Raw genomic sequence first — 15,234 nt, 5'->3', positions numbered from 1 at the left:
AACCGCTGTCCTGAATTCTAAACCGCTGTCCTGAATTCTAAACCGCTGTCCTGAATTCTAAACCACTGTCCTTCTAGCAACAGAGAAGTGCGGCTCTCACCTCATGGATGAAGCTTCTCTTTGCAGCAGATGGGATAATAACAGAAATCGACAACTGATTGAAGCGCAGAGAACCACCCATGGGATGCCACCCATAACTGATTCATCTACAACACAACCCCAACACCTCAGGCTCCTGGAGCATTGAGGAAAACTGTAAGAGCTGAAATGTCCTAGGAGCTAGAGGATCAGAAGGTCTGCCATTAGATAGTGTTTTCTGTGTATGTCACAGAAGGTTTGCCCAGAAAATCTTAACGATGTGGTCACCTAAAGCAGACCAGCACAGTGACAACACCTGCTGAGTTACCAAGACAGATGAAAGAAATCTCATAAGGGAATCTCACAAATCCCACCCCTAGATGAAGAGGTACAGGAAATAAATGGCTGCCAAGAAAGGAAGAACCGGTCTTGTCCAGGGAGGAGGCCCCTGATAGGTTTTCCAGTGCCAAGTGAGGAGGGGATGACAGAGGTCTTTGTGCTCACAGACAGGTACTGGGGAAACCTGGACTGTTAAGTACATGTTCCTTCAAGGGAATGAGTGCAAAATCCGTTTCCCACTTAGAAAGCTAGAGTTGATATGCCTCTAGCCTGGTGACCCTTTGGCATCCTGGGTGGCTGGAGACTTTCTGACATCTGACCCTCCTCTGGATCCTTCTGGTAAACTTAGTTTTTTTTTTCTGTCAATTTATAGAATCTACCTTTATGGATAGTGTCACATGTACTTTACAAAGACCTTTAATGTAGTGTTCAGCTCACAAATACAAAGAGATTTAGTATGTCTTGTTGTACATGCAGGATTGAGTGAATCAAAGACTAGTTTTCACCAGATTGTTCTGTGTTTAAATATGTCTAAATGGAGCCACCTGGGGTCAGACTCCCAAAGTTTGCACCAACACTGGCTACTGAGTCATCGTCTGCTGAGTCACCTTCTTGCCTCCCTCAGCTCTGCTGCCTGTGAAGGTCACGAAACCCCTGGACCAGTGCTCAGACCTAAACACATACACAAATGAGTGACACTAAATGTCAATCAAAAGGTTGAATTTATATATACATATATATTAATTATATGTAACAATAATAACAATTAAAAACATGGTATTGAATTTTAGAGGCAATGGGGCAGACATAGGAAGAGTTAGAGAAGAGAAAGGGAGAGAAATGATGTAAATATAGAACTCACACATAAAATTCTCAACCAAAAAAGTTAATGTTTAGCATTAATATATACATGTATACACATACACACACATTTCCATATACATCAAGACCACAATCCTCGGAGATTTTGCTTCAGTTAGTATAGACAGACACAGACATGAACACTGCCAAATCCTTCCAAGGAATCTGTCAAGGAGCTGTCTAGAATAATACTCACATACTAGGGTCCTCTCTTCCTCAGTAACGAATCTAAGAATCAGCAGGCATGATACACATTTTTACACCATAGCAGGGACCTCCCAACATCAGAGATTGTTTCTGCTTCAAACACCCCAAAGCTCTTCAGGGGTTTGCCTCGTTGGTCCTCAGACAGAGAATGAGATGATTGCTGTGTCTAGGGTACACTGGAGAGCCCGAGAGACCCTGAGGGTGACCTACTCTGCTGTGCATCATTGAGATAGGGGGCAGCATGTTTCCCCTGGTGTGAATAAGGGGGAAAGATAGCATTGTGAGCAGAGTTATAATTCTCAAGTCCATAAGTAAGAGGAATGGTAAGAAACTGGAAAGTCTGGAACTGCCACTGGAGAGTTCTGGAGTATTGTGTAATTTACTACTGATCAAAGTTTAATTTTTGAACAATGGTTCTCAGTCTGGGAAAAAAAATATTTTGAGTCATGCACAAAACATCCAGAAGTCAATAAAAAGGATCTATGATATCTAATCTTTGTCCACAGACTAGTAAATCAGGATTTCTAGGTGTGAAACCTAGGACTGACTTTTTTCTCTTCCTTCCTTCCTTCCTTCCATCCCTCCTTCCTTCCTTCCTTCCCTCCCTCCTTCCTTCCTTCCTTCCTTCCATTCTTCCTTTCTTCCTTCTCATTTATCTTTCTTTCTTTCTTTTACCAATCCAAGTCTTCACAGTTCTAATATTCTGTGTCTTTTTCCTTGGATAGTTTCATGTAATCCAGGCTTTCCTCAAATCAGGCTTATGTAGTCAATATTGGCCTTGAACCCCTGATCCTCCTGCCTCCACCTCCCAGAGGCTTAGATTATAGGCATGCACCTCCAGCACTTATACTACATCTCTTTTCTAAGTTTAGTTAGTTTTACCAACTGCATCATTAAATGAAGGGAAACAACAAGATTAGTAGATAACAACTATCTTGGTTTGCTTTCTATTGCTGTGATAAACACCACAACCCAAAGCAAGGTGAGGAGAAAAGCATTTATTTAGCTCATATGTCCTGATCATAGTCTGTTATTGAGGAAGTCTGGGCAGGAACTCAAGATAGGCACCAAAGCAGAGACCAGGGAGGAACATTGCTTCCTGGCTTGCTTCTCAAAGCTTGCTCAGCTCACTTTTTATATAACCCAGGACAACTTGCCCGGGAGTGGCACCATTCCAGATGGGCTGGGCCCTCCCACATCACTCATTAATTAAGAAAATGTCACACAAAACAGTCTGAGGGAGGCCATTTTCCATTTGAGGTTCCCTCTTCCCACATGACTCTAGCTTGTGCCAACTTGACAGAAAACTAACCAGCACACAACGAGGCTCTTATTGCCATCAGGCCTTACATGTACTAATTAATTTAATCCTTATAATTATTGTCCTTACCTTAAAGATAATGACGCAGGCCTGTGTATTATAGTGATTACCACACATCTCACAACTGTGTTGTGACAAAACTAAGTGACAACCTAAGTGTGTGTCCAAAATGGACAAAGGACAGAAATCTGTATTTATTAAACACCTACCACCTAGTTCCATGAGGTTACAATTTTCTCTCCATTTTTACATTTGCCATGAGAAATTCAGATAGGCTATGCAACCTGCTCAGGTCAAATAACTTACAGCCAACAAGGGAGAGACACGTCTGTCTCTACATCTTCATCATCTCTCCCTTCATTTTCACCCCTTTCCACGCTTCAAAATAGAATTGTAATAATTATAGTGAATGTGTATTGAATGCCACCTATATAGCAGACACATCACTGAGATTATTCTATAAAATGTCTAAAAAAATTAAATGAGAGGTTCATGTCATAAAAACAAAACATCTAGTTGTTGAGACATCAAAGACTCAATGACGGAGGCTGGAGACCCATAGGACATAAGACATTCTCAGATGACTGAGAAGTTGAGCACAGTTGGAGACACCTGATAGACCCAGCCTGAAGGTTGTTTTATGAGGTGCTATTTGTTTGTGGAGGCACAATTGTTTTCTCTTTTGCTAGAATGTGTGGGGGCAGGTCTTATTGTTGTTCTATGCATAGTTCTGCCAGGAGAGTCTTTATCAGGCCTCATACGACCCAAGTATTAAACCGCAAAAGGGCTGCTCAGGCAGAAGGCTCCAAAAGCCATTTCCTAAAGCACTCTTTCTTCCTGAAAGGCCCAGGCTTGGTCTATATACATACACCACTAAATAACTTGACTGGGGCCACTCCTTAGCAGACAGACTGTGAAGAACACGGACCAGAAAGTAGCTTTTTGGAACAGAAACAGGACAGAAGGACATTTCTCAAATTTAGGGTATGTGTAGATTTTTCATTTAAAAGAAACAAAATTTGGCCTCTTATGCTAGCTGAAATTGTTTAACATTTTTAAATAGTAAGGCTTCATTACCTGGACAAGTAAAAAAAATAAAAAATTATAAATTAAATATGAAGAACACTTTAACATCGATACAAACACTAAGACAAGTCAAATGTATGAGAAGGTTTTTGGGGGGCTAAGGAGTGCTAGAATAAATGACCTGCCAAGACTAAAGGGTCTTGTGTAAGCCTGAGGAGAGAATCAAAACAAAAAATTTAGAAAGTCTAGACTTTATCAACAGATCTAGGAATAAGCATCACCCTGACTCCCTCTTCCAAGCTGCTCCCAGCAGGCTAGGCAGCGCCCTGGAAAACACCCATATCAGAAGCGAAGGACGTCAGCTAAGTACTAGATGAAAGAGTCATGAGAATTTAAAATTGAGAAATTGCAGATGCCCACCCCCACACCCCATAGTCCAGAGGAACAAGAGATCTGACCACAGAAAATTTGAAAGTGGCCAACCAATGTGTGATTTAACTTGAGGTCCATAACTTGAAAGGGACCCATGCCTAACACTTCCTGGAAGGCCGTGAACTGGAAACTATAGAGCCCACACATGCCTGACCACAAAAAAAAAATCAATGAAATGATTCGTAATGATATTCTCCTATACTCATAAATAGGCGCCGTGTTCAGTCATCTTTAGAGAGGCTTCCTCCAGCAGTAACTGTGAACAGCTGCAGAAACACACAGCCAGACACTATGCAGAGAGTCTTAATTGGAGGTCTCCATCCAGTCCCTTTCCTCTGAAATAGGGGAGCCCCAAGGAAGAGAGAGAGGAAAGATTGTAGGAGTCAGAGGGGTGAGGACACCAGAGATGGCCCACTGAATCAAGTAGGGCTCATATGAGCTCATGGAGACTGAAACAGCAAGCACCGGGCCTGCACGGGTCTGCACCAAGTCCTCTGCATATACGTTATGACTGTTAACATAGTGGGTTTGTGGGACTCCTAACAGTGGGACAGGTGTGTCTCTGACTCTTTTGCCTGTTTCTCAGGGTCTTTGCCTCCTCTTGGGTTGCCTTGTCTAGCTTCGGTATGAGGGCCTTTATTCAAACTAAAATCCAATGAAATATTGCCTGGTATACTACGCTATTTTCTCTAATTAACTTTGTTAATTAAAGCAGCACAACTTGCTCCATCAGGGTGCTAGATGCCAATGCCAACTGCTCTGCAGATTGCTGGTTGAACTCCAAGAACCGAAGAATCCCATCTAAGTGAACTAGATATCATCTAAATGAGCTGATATGCTTCCAACATTCCTTAACCATTGCTAAGATACTAACACAGAGGTTTTATCATAATACAAACCCTGTAGATATCTGCCACTCAGCAGACTCCCTGGAATCTATAGACTTCAATTTGGGAAACACTGAGAGAAAGAGTTATGAAGGAATGTGCTCAGATAGCTAATGAGAGGAAATTCCTTTTATAAGAATACTTCAACTAATAAATATAAGACAAAATAGTGGGATGTAGAACTTTACAAAACCTTCATGTGTGACAATGTTAAAGACTCAACAGTTGTCAGGATAGAAGAGAAATATAATCAAACAAAATGTGGACAAAGTATTCTTCTAGAAAGCAACTTAACCTCAGACTGACCCAACCTATCTAGATAATTAATTGTTTATAGGAATTAGGGAGACTGAGAATACTATTGAATAACCCAGAAATCATTCAATTTTTTTAATCTTATGAATATAACTATATATATTATGTTTAAATTTTTCTAAATAATCTGTTTTCCATTGTTATGATTAAATAAAGAAAAGTAGTTACTCAGACCATCCATGGAAGGGGTAGGATATCACAGGTCCCTTTTCTCCCCAAGGATATGCAGACAGTTACTAGCTGATGGGAAAGATACTTTCTCTGTTGGGAGAGCCGCTCATAGAGTTGCCAATCCTCCTTCAAGTAACTCCAGTTAAACTCTTTGGTTCCCAGGCTACACGAGTAAACTTGTTTCTATTCTCCTTCCGGTTCATTATATAAGCTAAGTAGATATTTGTTTATGTCTTCTCAGAAACAGTTCACACAAGCTCACGTGCTTATGAGGGAAAGATAGTATCAGTTCCATTCAGACGCTAGTGAGGTTCACAAGGGCCTTAGTACATAAGGCAGTACAGGTAAAGTATGTAAGATGGAAAGTTGTAAGAAAGAAAGAAAGAAAGAAAGAAAGAAAGAAAGAAAGAAAGAAAGAGCTGGAATTCCATGATGTCACATTAATCTCTGCCAAGGGCAGTACCACCAGGGATCAAACATCTTTGCACTAGGTCCCTGACTTCTCAACACTGGGGACTAGGTTTCTAATACTTCAACACTTGGGGCTCAAAACTCATTCAAACCATATGAACACCTAACCTGTTAACACACAACTTAGTAGCACAGTACCCTACAGGAAAAACTAAGAGATCACGTGGATTGTGCTTTCTATCACATGAGATGGTATCACAATGTATATTGATAACTTGGGAAATTCAAGGAAGTGTGCCTATAGAATGTAAATATATCGCTTCATACACTCCAAAATTTAAAAAAAAAAATGCAAGTGAACCCTCAGAAGTGGAGAATTACTTGTAGAATATTTGTGGCTATTGTGGAGGGTTTACTTGTGTTTCACTAGATAGATAACATTAGTGTTGAATTAGCTACTGACAAACTATATTTTTTTGATTTTTGTTTTGTTTTGTTTTTCTAGAAAGGGTTTCTCTGTAGCTTCGGAGCCTGTCCTGGAACTAGCTCTTGTAGACCAGACTGGCCTCAAACTCACAGAGATCCACCTGCCTCTGCCTCCTGAGTACTTGGATTAAAGGCACACATAACTATATTATTTGCTGTATTTTTTAATTTGCTTAATTTTTTCCTTTGAAAAACAAATAAAAAAGATGGAAAAATACAGAGATCATGTTTTTCTGCAAAAGGCCTGGTTACAAAATAAAGTATCATATATCAAGGTCATCATGAGAAATAAACAGCTTTAACCCCAAGGCTTCCAAGGGAGCAGTCAAGGCCACTAAAGCTGACCTTGGAAGTGATGCTTCTCTTGACCTTGAACTTCCTGTCTTAGTCTGTACTACCTCCACTTCCACTACCCTTAGCATTTACACACGCAACATTGAAACAACCTGTCTCATGATCCAGCTCTTCCCTTGAATTAGGAGTTCCTCGCTCATCAAGAGAGAGCCTACAGGCAAAGATGCAATCAGGAGGCTACATCAGATGCTCATTTCTCAGATGCCAAGTCAGAGTCAAAACGTGATGATGAGAACAGAAAATAAAGGGACAGACATAAATAGTACTTAATACCAAAGTGCATGATTTTGAATAAACTCTTTAATTTTTCAGTTAGACTAAAGAATCCTAGGATATCCTATTTATAAATTAAATACATGGAAAAATAAATCCAATGCCATATCTTTCCTTTGAAATCAGTATTACACAGAAAACTGTGTAGAAAACAGAAATTAAAAGGGACAGATGTGTAGGTACAAGCCTCAGTTTCAGAGATGAAAAGATAAACCGCTCCGTGGAAAACGACTGACCCAAGTACAGGAAAACAAACACCGTATGGATCAGCCAATCATCTTTTCCATCACCCAAGACAACAACTAAAGTTGGTATTTCAGCCCCAAAATGCTCACATGTGGTTCTTTTCCTAGTGTGTAAAAGATCAAATACATTAGCTCATGACAAAAACTTCAAGATCAGTGAAAATGAGCAAAGGGAACCGAAATCAGTAACTGTCTCTAGTCCATCATTATACAAGTTCTTCTCTGGGGACTTCTGGCTTTCTTCTACACCATTTTCTTAGTTATTAGACTGTGGTCCAGTTATTGAACAGTGGTACTATTGTCTGGAAATATTGGATATGGACACTGAATAGTGGAACTGGGTGTTCTTCCAGATACCATTCTGTGTAGGGTCTCTGAGGCCCCTTAGGTTTGTACCGTAGACCTTGGGAGTGATTTGAGAATCTGATCCATCTAAGAACTCACTGTGGACTAAGCACTTACAAAATGATTTATGTGCATGTCTTATCTGTCCAACCTGAAGGGATACGAAGTTCCATTTGCCTCCTGCTATTCAAGACGATGAAACAATAAACTGAAGAGAAAATTCCCATAGCTAGTTTAATGTCAGAGCTGAGACTTGAATCTGGTCTGATGACCCCAGAGCCTAAGCTCTTGTCAATACATTCTCACCTATTCCACAGACACAGAGTGGTCAGCTTTGAGGGACGAGAATGACTACCATACCTGGGCAGTGCAAGATAAAAGCATAAATATGCCAATGTAGCTAGAGGTTGGCTCACTAAGTTGGGATTTGAAGTCTTCTGAATTTCTGCTAAGTATCTCAGCTACAGCGTGTGTTTCTCTACAAACTAAGAACAGAAAAGGCAAAAAGAAAAACTACTCCTTAGCCAGGAAAGTGTTAAGAAAAGCTTCAGAGCAGAGAAGCTACGTGATCCAAATGGCATTTCCTCAAGATTAAGTTGTCAGCCGTGCCCAGAATATAGGAAAGGGAGAGAGAGCCTACAGGCAAAGATGCAATCAGGAGGCTACATCAGATGCTCATTTCTCAGATGCCAAGTCAGAGTCAAAACGTGATGATGAGAACAGAAAATAAAGGGACAGACATAAATAGTACTTAATATCAAGCTTGAAGGAAGAACAGACCCACCCTAGGGACTATGTGATCAAGGCTGCCACGGTCTTTGATGGCCCTGAGAGGGAAAAGAAAGAGGAAAACGTACTGCCAGGACAGGTCAGTGACCCTCCCTGCTCTGCAAGGTCCTTGCCCCACCTGCCTGTTTCTTCACCAGATAGAAACTCCAAGGAGTCAGAAACCTTCACGGGTCTGACGGTTCCACTGGTTTTCTCATTGTTGACCAAGAGTTTGGTGGTGGGTGAAGTGGTGGGTGAGGCAGTATCTGGCAGGCTGGCTCCACTTTCCTGGGTACTCCATATGGGTAGAGGCTCTCTCAAGGCCAGCACTGATGTGCCTGTCTCAAGGAGCTTTCTTTTTAGAGATGTTTTATATATTACATTATTCCATTTAAAATCCATAGAAACTTATCTTCATTGTATAGAATATGGAATTCTATGTCTTTCTTTAACTTCTGTTGTTTTTTTTTTACCTTCCTCTGCAAAATTGCTAAAATCAGCGATGTCAGTTTATGTCAGAATTCCCAGCAGCCAGTACCACAATACCCAGGAGATGCAAAATGCAAACTTAAATTCTCAATAACTATCGCTGGGTGGTGGTAGCACATGCCTTTAATCCCAGCACTCGGGAGGCAGAGTGCTTGTGCATGCACACACACACACACACACACACACACACACACACACACACAAGAAATAAATGAAATAAAAATTAAACTCCCCAATTATCACATTCTGAAAAGTAAGAGGCTTTCTTTTATCAATTTAGGAGTTAAGTTTAATATTTTTATGACCAAATATCTCCATATATTATCATGGAATAGTTTTTAATCCCTTTCCTTTGTTTTCATTTATTCAACATTTCCAAACTACTATGGAAAATATGGTCATAGAGTAGTAAATTAAAAATAAAATTCTCATTTATAAAAATGTTACTGCAAATTAAAAAAAAAAAATGCTCAACAGCCGGAGACTGAAAACCACCTCAGAACTCACTAAACTCTGGCTTTCTATGGAAAAATCCTCCACAGACTCAACAGTGATTTTCTGACTTTAGGAAAAAATTCCATGGAGATAGTGGCTTGGGGATGTGTTGTTTCACACTGGGAACACATGTCAGATGAGATTTCTCATTTCCAATGTCCACTCAGTAGCCACATGGGGTGGGGTCTACTTAGAGCTCTTACGGATTCCTGGTATGCTTTACATATTTGAACGAAAGGGGGCAGAGAAACCAACCTTTTAATTACATGTCGTCCCATTCCTTTGCAAGAGTTAGTCCATCTCATTCACGTCAAGCCCAGGGAAGGAGGAATGACAACCTTTATCAGTTGCCATGACACTCACACGTGATCACATTGCCCTTGGCGTACAGAAAGAGTCCAAATGCAGCCTCCCTCCTGCATCTCCTACAGTCACAACAGCCATTCACAGGCCACCCAGCACAACTACAAATCACATTCTCTATGCTACTTTCTAACATCGCTTTAGTCAGGTACAACCCATAATAAGCAGTCTAGGAAGACACCTGTGGTTCCAAGAGTCAGCAGTGCCGCCATGTCTCTAGTGTTGAGGACGGGGGAACTAGAAATCGGGGTTGATAAACTCAAGGTAACCAGCTTTTATTGTATTCTGCCTGTGGCAGGCACTCCATCTTTAGCCATTGTGTGCAGCAGCAGGTATCAGTAGGATGCTCTTAACAAAGTGTGTCTCCATGGAACCTGTCCTTCCCTTCTTTCCCTGGCCCTGCCCTCATTTGCATCTTGGCCTTCTCTCCTCTCTTTCATGTGATGCATGGCCTCATTCCTCTGCCAGCTCCTCTCTTGACACTCTCCTTGACCCTTTTATAGCTTTTTAGGCTTTAACCACACGGTGAACAATTTATAGATGAGCATGAACACATTACACTATTACAAGATCTGCAGATGAGAGTGAATGTAACAGTTTTTTACTCTGAGCCAAATTTTTCCTGTTCCCCCCCCCACACACACACTACTGAGGAGTACCTCAAAGGGCTCTGTGCATATTAGGTGAGCATCCACAGCTGAGCTTTATCCCCAACATGCCAAGCATTCTCCCCTAACATTATCTCCCAAAACCCCCATCACCCTGAAAAACTAATATCATTATACCCATTTTATGAGCCAGAACTGATTTTCAGAGAAATCAGATGATTTGTATTGTGTCTCAAATACACAGTGGAGTCTAGAATCCAATCAAAATCTATAATTCTGGCGTCTGCAAGGTTGTGGCAGTAGGATCAAGAGTATGAGACAACCCTTACAATATAGTGAGCTTAAGGCTAGCCTGAGCTACATGACACCCATATGATAGGCTACAGGAAACACATCATCAAACCAAAAGTTACTCCAGAAATAGAAAACTAACCTTTGGGTGTCTGGGGTCAGTACTAGCTTCTGAGCCATTCATCTTGCTTGGTGTCGAGAGATCAAGCCCTTTAGAACTGACACAAGGAAAGCAGGAAGCAGCTGCAACTGCAGCTTTGTTCCTTGCTTAAAGCTGAAATTTCCTAGAATAAAGACGAAAACAGTCAGCTGAAACTGGATATCCCACCGAGAGGTTTGCACAGCCATACGTCTGTATACATGCCAAAAGCAACTAGCAGACAATGTTCAAACTTATCACACTTGTACCTGTGCCCAATACAAAAACTCACCACACGTCTCTACTTGCCAAGTCCTCAATACTTATTCCTGTGTGCTGAAGATGTACCTCGCGGTGGCTGGCAGTCCTGCCAGATGCTGCTCACAGCTGGAGAGGAGTTTGTCTGATCAGCAGCAGCCCAGGCAAACCACATGCTCTCCTCCTACTCACCTTTCTCCCTGGAGGTTACTCACTTCCTGGGGCCTCCACCCAACCTAGAAAAGGTCCGGGCCCAGAAATTAATAACATCAAACATAAAAATCTTGTCGCCTGCTCATTAAGCAAGAGCTCAGATTACCTCACTATCCTGCACGGTCGGGAAAGCAGTGTGTAGTCACTCACATCAGGGACCTTTCCATAACTGTGTGTTAGATGTGTTTGTTTATTTTCGTTCTCACTAGCCCTAACACCTGATCTGTCGTTACTGTGATTTCGCTCAAGCCATCAGTTCTGCTGTCCAGAGTGTGAGACTCCCATGGGGAGTTGTTCCACCCACAATCTTGCTTCTCCCAGCTGAGCCAACCTGCTACCCCAGCATCCGCATCCACTCCAGCACCATCCGCAGAGCAGGAAAACCCTGAAGAATCCCTCCCTCGTCTGGATGTCCCTGTGAGGATTGAGCTTAGGAAGGAATAGTCACAGGTGCTGGTATTTGGGCTGCACAGCCAATGAGACTACCTGTTTGTCTTTCCTTCAGAAGTAAGCCCTATTGGAGAAAGGCCCTGTGGCACAAGCACCCTAGCACTCTGGGGTGGAGGGTGGAGGCAGGAGAATCTTCGTGAACTCAACTGAGGCCAGTCTTGTCTGTATAATGAGTGCCACCCCAGCCCGGGCTACGTGTGAGACTCTGTCTCAACAAAACAAAGCAAAACAAATGTGAAAATGTAGTACATGCATGAAGTGTAATGGTGCAGTATCATATTACCAAAAGCCGAAACAGACCAAGGATATTAGAAAATGATTTCTTTTCAGGACTTTGATGTAGCTCAGTAGAAGAGCATACATATAGCATGTCCAACACCTTTAGTTCAAATTTCAGCACTGGGAAAAGGAAGTTCATTAGAAAATAGACTATTGTGGTTTTATATGTCTATAATCTCAGTACTCAAGAGGGTGTGTGTGTGTGTGCGTGTGTGTGGCAGGGTGACTATTACAAGTTCAATGTCAGACTAAACTACATAGTGAGTTCAAAGCCAGTCTAGGCTACTTAAAGAGACCCAGTTTCAAACAGCCAAAAGAAATGAAAGAAAGAAGAGAAAGGAAGGAAGAATAGAAGGAGAAAGGGGGAGAGGCAGTTAGGGGAAGAGACGGGGCTGGAAGGGGAGATGGAGGAAGGGAGAAGGAAACAAGGAATGTCTTCTTTTCTAAGGACACACATTATCAAGACTGTAATCATCCCTTAAACTTGAAGATCTCGATCAGTATGAAGGCATTCTAGAAGAGGAAAAATGACCTCCCAAAGCCCTCTGCCAAGCAAAAAATACATTAGAACCAGAGGATAACTTGCAGCGGTCACTTCTCTCCTTCTTCCTGTGGGATCCCAGGGATCACACTTGGGTGGTCAGGTTTGCCAGCAAGAACCTTTATCCAGAACTCCATCTCTGTGACCCCTTTCTTCTTTAGTAACCTCTCCCTTTTTATTATTCAGGAACTCAGTGGAAATAGCCAGTGGACCTTAGCGCAATACTGCCCCCAGCACCTCAACCAATATCCCCTCAACTTTTCAATCAAATATCTCAACTAATACATCCATTTGTTGTTGTTATTGTTGTTGCTGCTGCTGCTGCTGTTGTTTGAGACAGGGTTTCTCTGTAGCTTTGAAGCCTGTCCTGGAACTAGCTCTTGTAGACCAGGCTGGCCTCGAACTCACAAAGATCCACCTGCCTCTGCCTCCTGAGTGCTGGGATTAAAGGCAAGTGCCACCACTGCCCGGCCTCCCACATCTATTTTTAAGGTGTAGTTAATGGTGATGTCTGGGTTAAAAGGGGAGGTTAAACCCAAAGGGGTGGACAAAAAGGACACAAAAATGATGACACGAAAGATATGTTTCCTATGGTCACCAGCATTAGGATACCTGGGTGAGATGCTCAGGGAGGGAGGGAGGCAGGAAATGTCTTCTTTTCACAGAACCATGCTGATGCATGTTGTGAAGTCCTGGACCACTCTGTTCATGTAGAGCTTGAGCTCAGTAATAAAGTCCACAGGTTCATCATCATAGAACACCAGGACAATGGCACACTTGCTCGTCTCATCTCCAATTTGTCTGATGGCAGCAGAATTGGCATCCGTAAATTACTTCTAAAATAGTATGCACTGCAATAATAAAGCATGCCAACATATTATCCTCAAATATTCCTTGAACCATGGAGGAGGGGGAGTACAAAAAGTCTTCAGTTTGAGGATAGTGTGGAAGAGAACATTGATAAATGCCATTTACCAACTAAGGAGAGGATCTAATAGCATCTTAGAGAAGGAAAGATAGCATGCTTCAAGCATGCGGATTTGCTAAAAACTCATTAGGGATATTCCATCCAAAACAAACAAACAAAACAAAAAATTAACTAAATTAAATTCCTGCCTGGATTATGATAACTCAAAATATTCCCTCTGTTGACCTCATTCCATGACTCACTTTTCAAAAACTATTTTTTAAAAGCCATTACTGAAACAAAGGCAGCTCTCTTAACTTTTGGAGAACTGGAGAATGCTTACACTATTACACAGGTTCTGTTTTAGTGTCAAATGTAAGATACACTAATACAAGGAGCTAAAATACTCCTTGAAAGGCTCTTCAGAGTCGTGTGAGATTTCTGTGCCAATAAGGATCCCAGGGGTTTGCTGATAGAAGGTCTCTGAAAGACATTAGCACACGGCCTGAGAATGTGGGACACGGGAGATCACAGAGAGGTGAAAGCTCCATCGGCGGCTGAGACAGCGGCGGATGCTCTTGATCGGGCTGCCACGGTTTCATGTGGCCGAGCTAATGCTCTTGTAAAAGGAAAACCTTATCTTGTATGAAAATCAATAAAAGACAATTATCATATCTCAAAAGCAGTTTCACAATCTCCTCGTACCTCCCTTTTACACATTGCCACCATGTGCAAGACAGACAGCTACAAATATAAGATCAATATAAATATAAAGTAAAACCAACATCGCCTCCACTTCAGCAGATTCTTCTCCCAACACCATCATCTTGCCCTCGGCTAAGTCTTCCTGGTAGGCTAACGGACCAAGAAATAGCCGGGAATCCAGAGGCAACCCTGAGATCTTGAGATAAAAGTGTCCGTTTCTCACCTGCATTTCATCTGTTTACTTGTGAAATAATATTTTATTCCAGAATTCTTTACAACGTATTTTGACCATATCCATACCCTCCCAACTACCTCAAGACGTCACTACCCACTCAGTTTTATTTTCCTTTTTTTGTAGCCTCTTAAGTCCAGATTCTCCCAGATCTAGATCCTGTCCCAGAGTCTGTTTGATCTACTAGGAATCACACCCTTAAAGAAAACTGACACTTCCTGTCCGGGCAGCCATCAAATGACGACTCACCTGTATTTCTCAACCTTCTCTGTGTCTTTCTCATTGGAAAATACAGAACTAAACTCTCTCCAGCTTGTGATGACACCAGAAAAGTAAATGAATTCATTTATTCAGTATGCTATGTGTGTTTTGGTGCTTGTTGTCATGAAATACTGTAAACTACTCTGATCATGGAAGCCAAAATCTCCCAAAGAAAGTACACTTTAGATTAATTAATGATACTGATATCCTGCAATGATTTTACATAAGATCCTTAACACAAATAGGTATGGGCAAAAATTTTTTTTAATTTTTTTATTGGGAAAAGGAAAAAAAGTTTCCGCCTCCTCCCAGCCTCCCATTTCCCTCCCCCTCCTCCTATCCTTCTCTCCCTCCTCTCACTCCTCTCCCCCTCCCTCTCCAGTCCAAAGAGCAGTCAGGGTTCCCTGCCCTGTGGAGAGTCCAAGGTCCTCCCCCCTCCGTCCATGTCTAGGAAGGTGAACATCCAAACTGGCTAGGCTCCCAC

At 41.8% G+C, this 15,234-nt stretch overlaps 1 protein-coding gene across 1 annotated transcript in view; it reads right to left on the bottom strand.

The window, feature by feature from the left end:
* LOC101988863 overlaps positions 1-15,234 on the bottom strand; it is a 99,118-nt gene that overhangs the window by 22,774 nt on the left and 61,110 nt on the right. Inside the window, exons 3-4 of the mRNA XM_013351818.1 lie at positions 14,338-14,407; positions 13,314-13,446 (exon numbers count right to left, since the gene is read on the bottom strand). Of these exons, the coding sequence (XP_013207272.1) occupies positions 13,314-13,446; positions 14,338-14,407 (203 nt within the window). The remainder of the gene's footprint in view (positions 1-13,313; positions 13,447-14,337; positions 14,408-15,234) is intronic.

The sequence above is a fragment of the Microtus ochrogaster genome, chromosome 2, assembly GCF_000317375.1.
Source record: "Microtus ochrogaster isolate Prairie Vole_2 chromosome 2, MicOch1.0, whole genome shotgun sequence".
Lineage (NCBI taxonomy): Eukaryota > Metazoa > Chordata > Mammalia > Rodentia > Cricetidae > Microtus > Microtus ochrogaster.
Note: the sequence above shows the minus strand (reverse complement) of the source record. Positions and strands in the feature narration are given on the sequence as shown.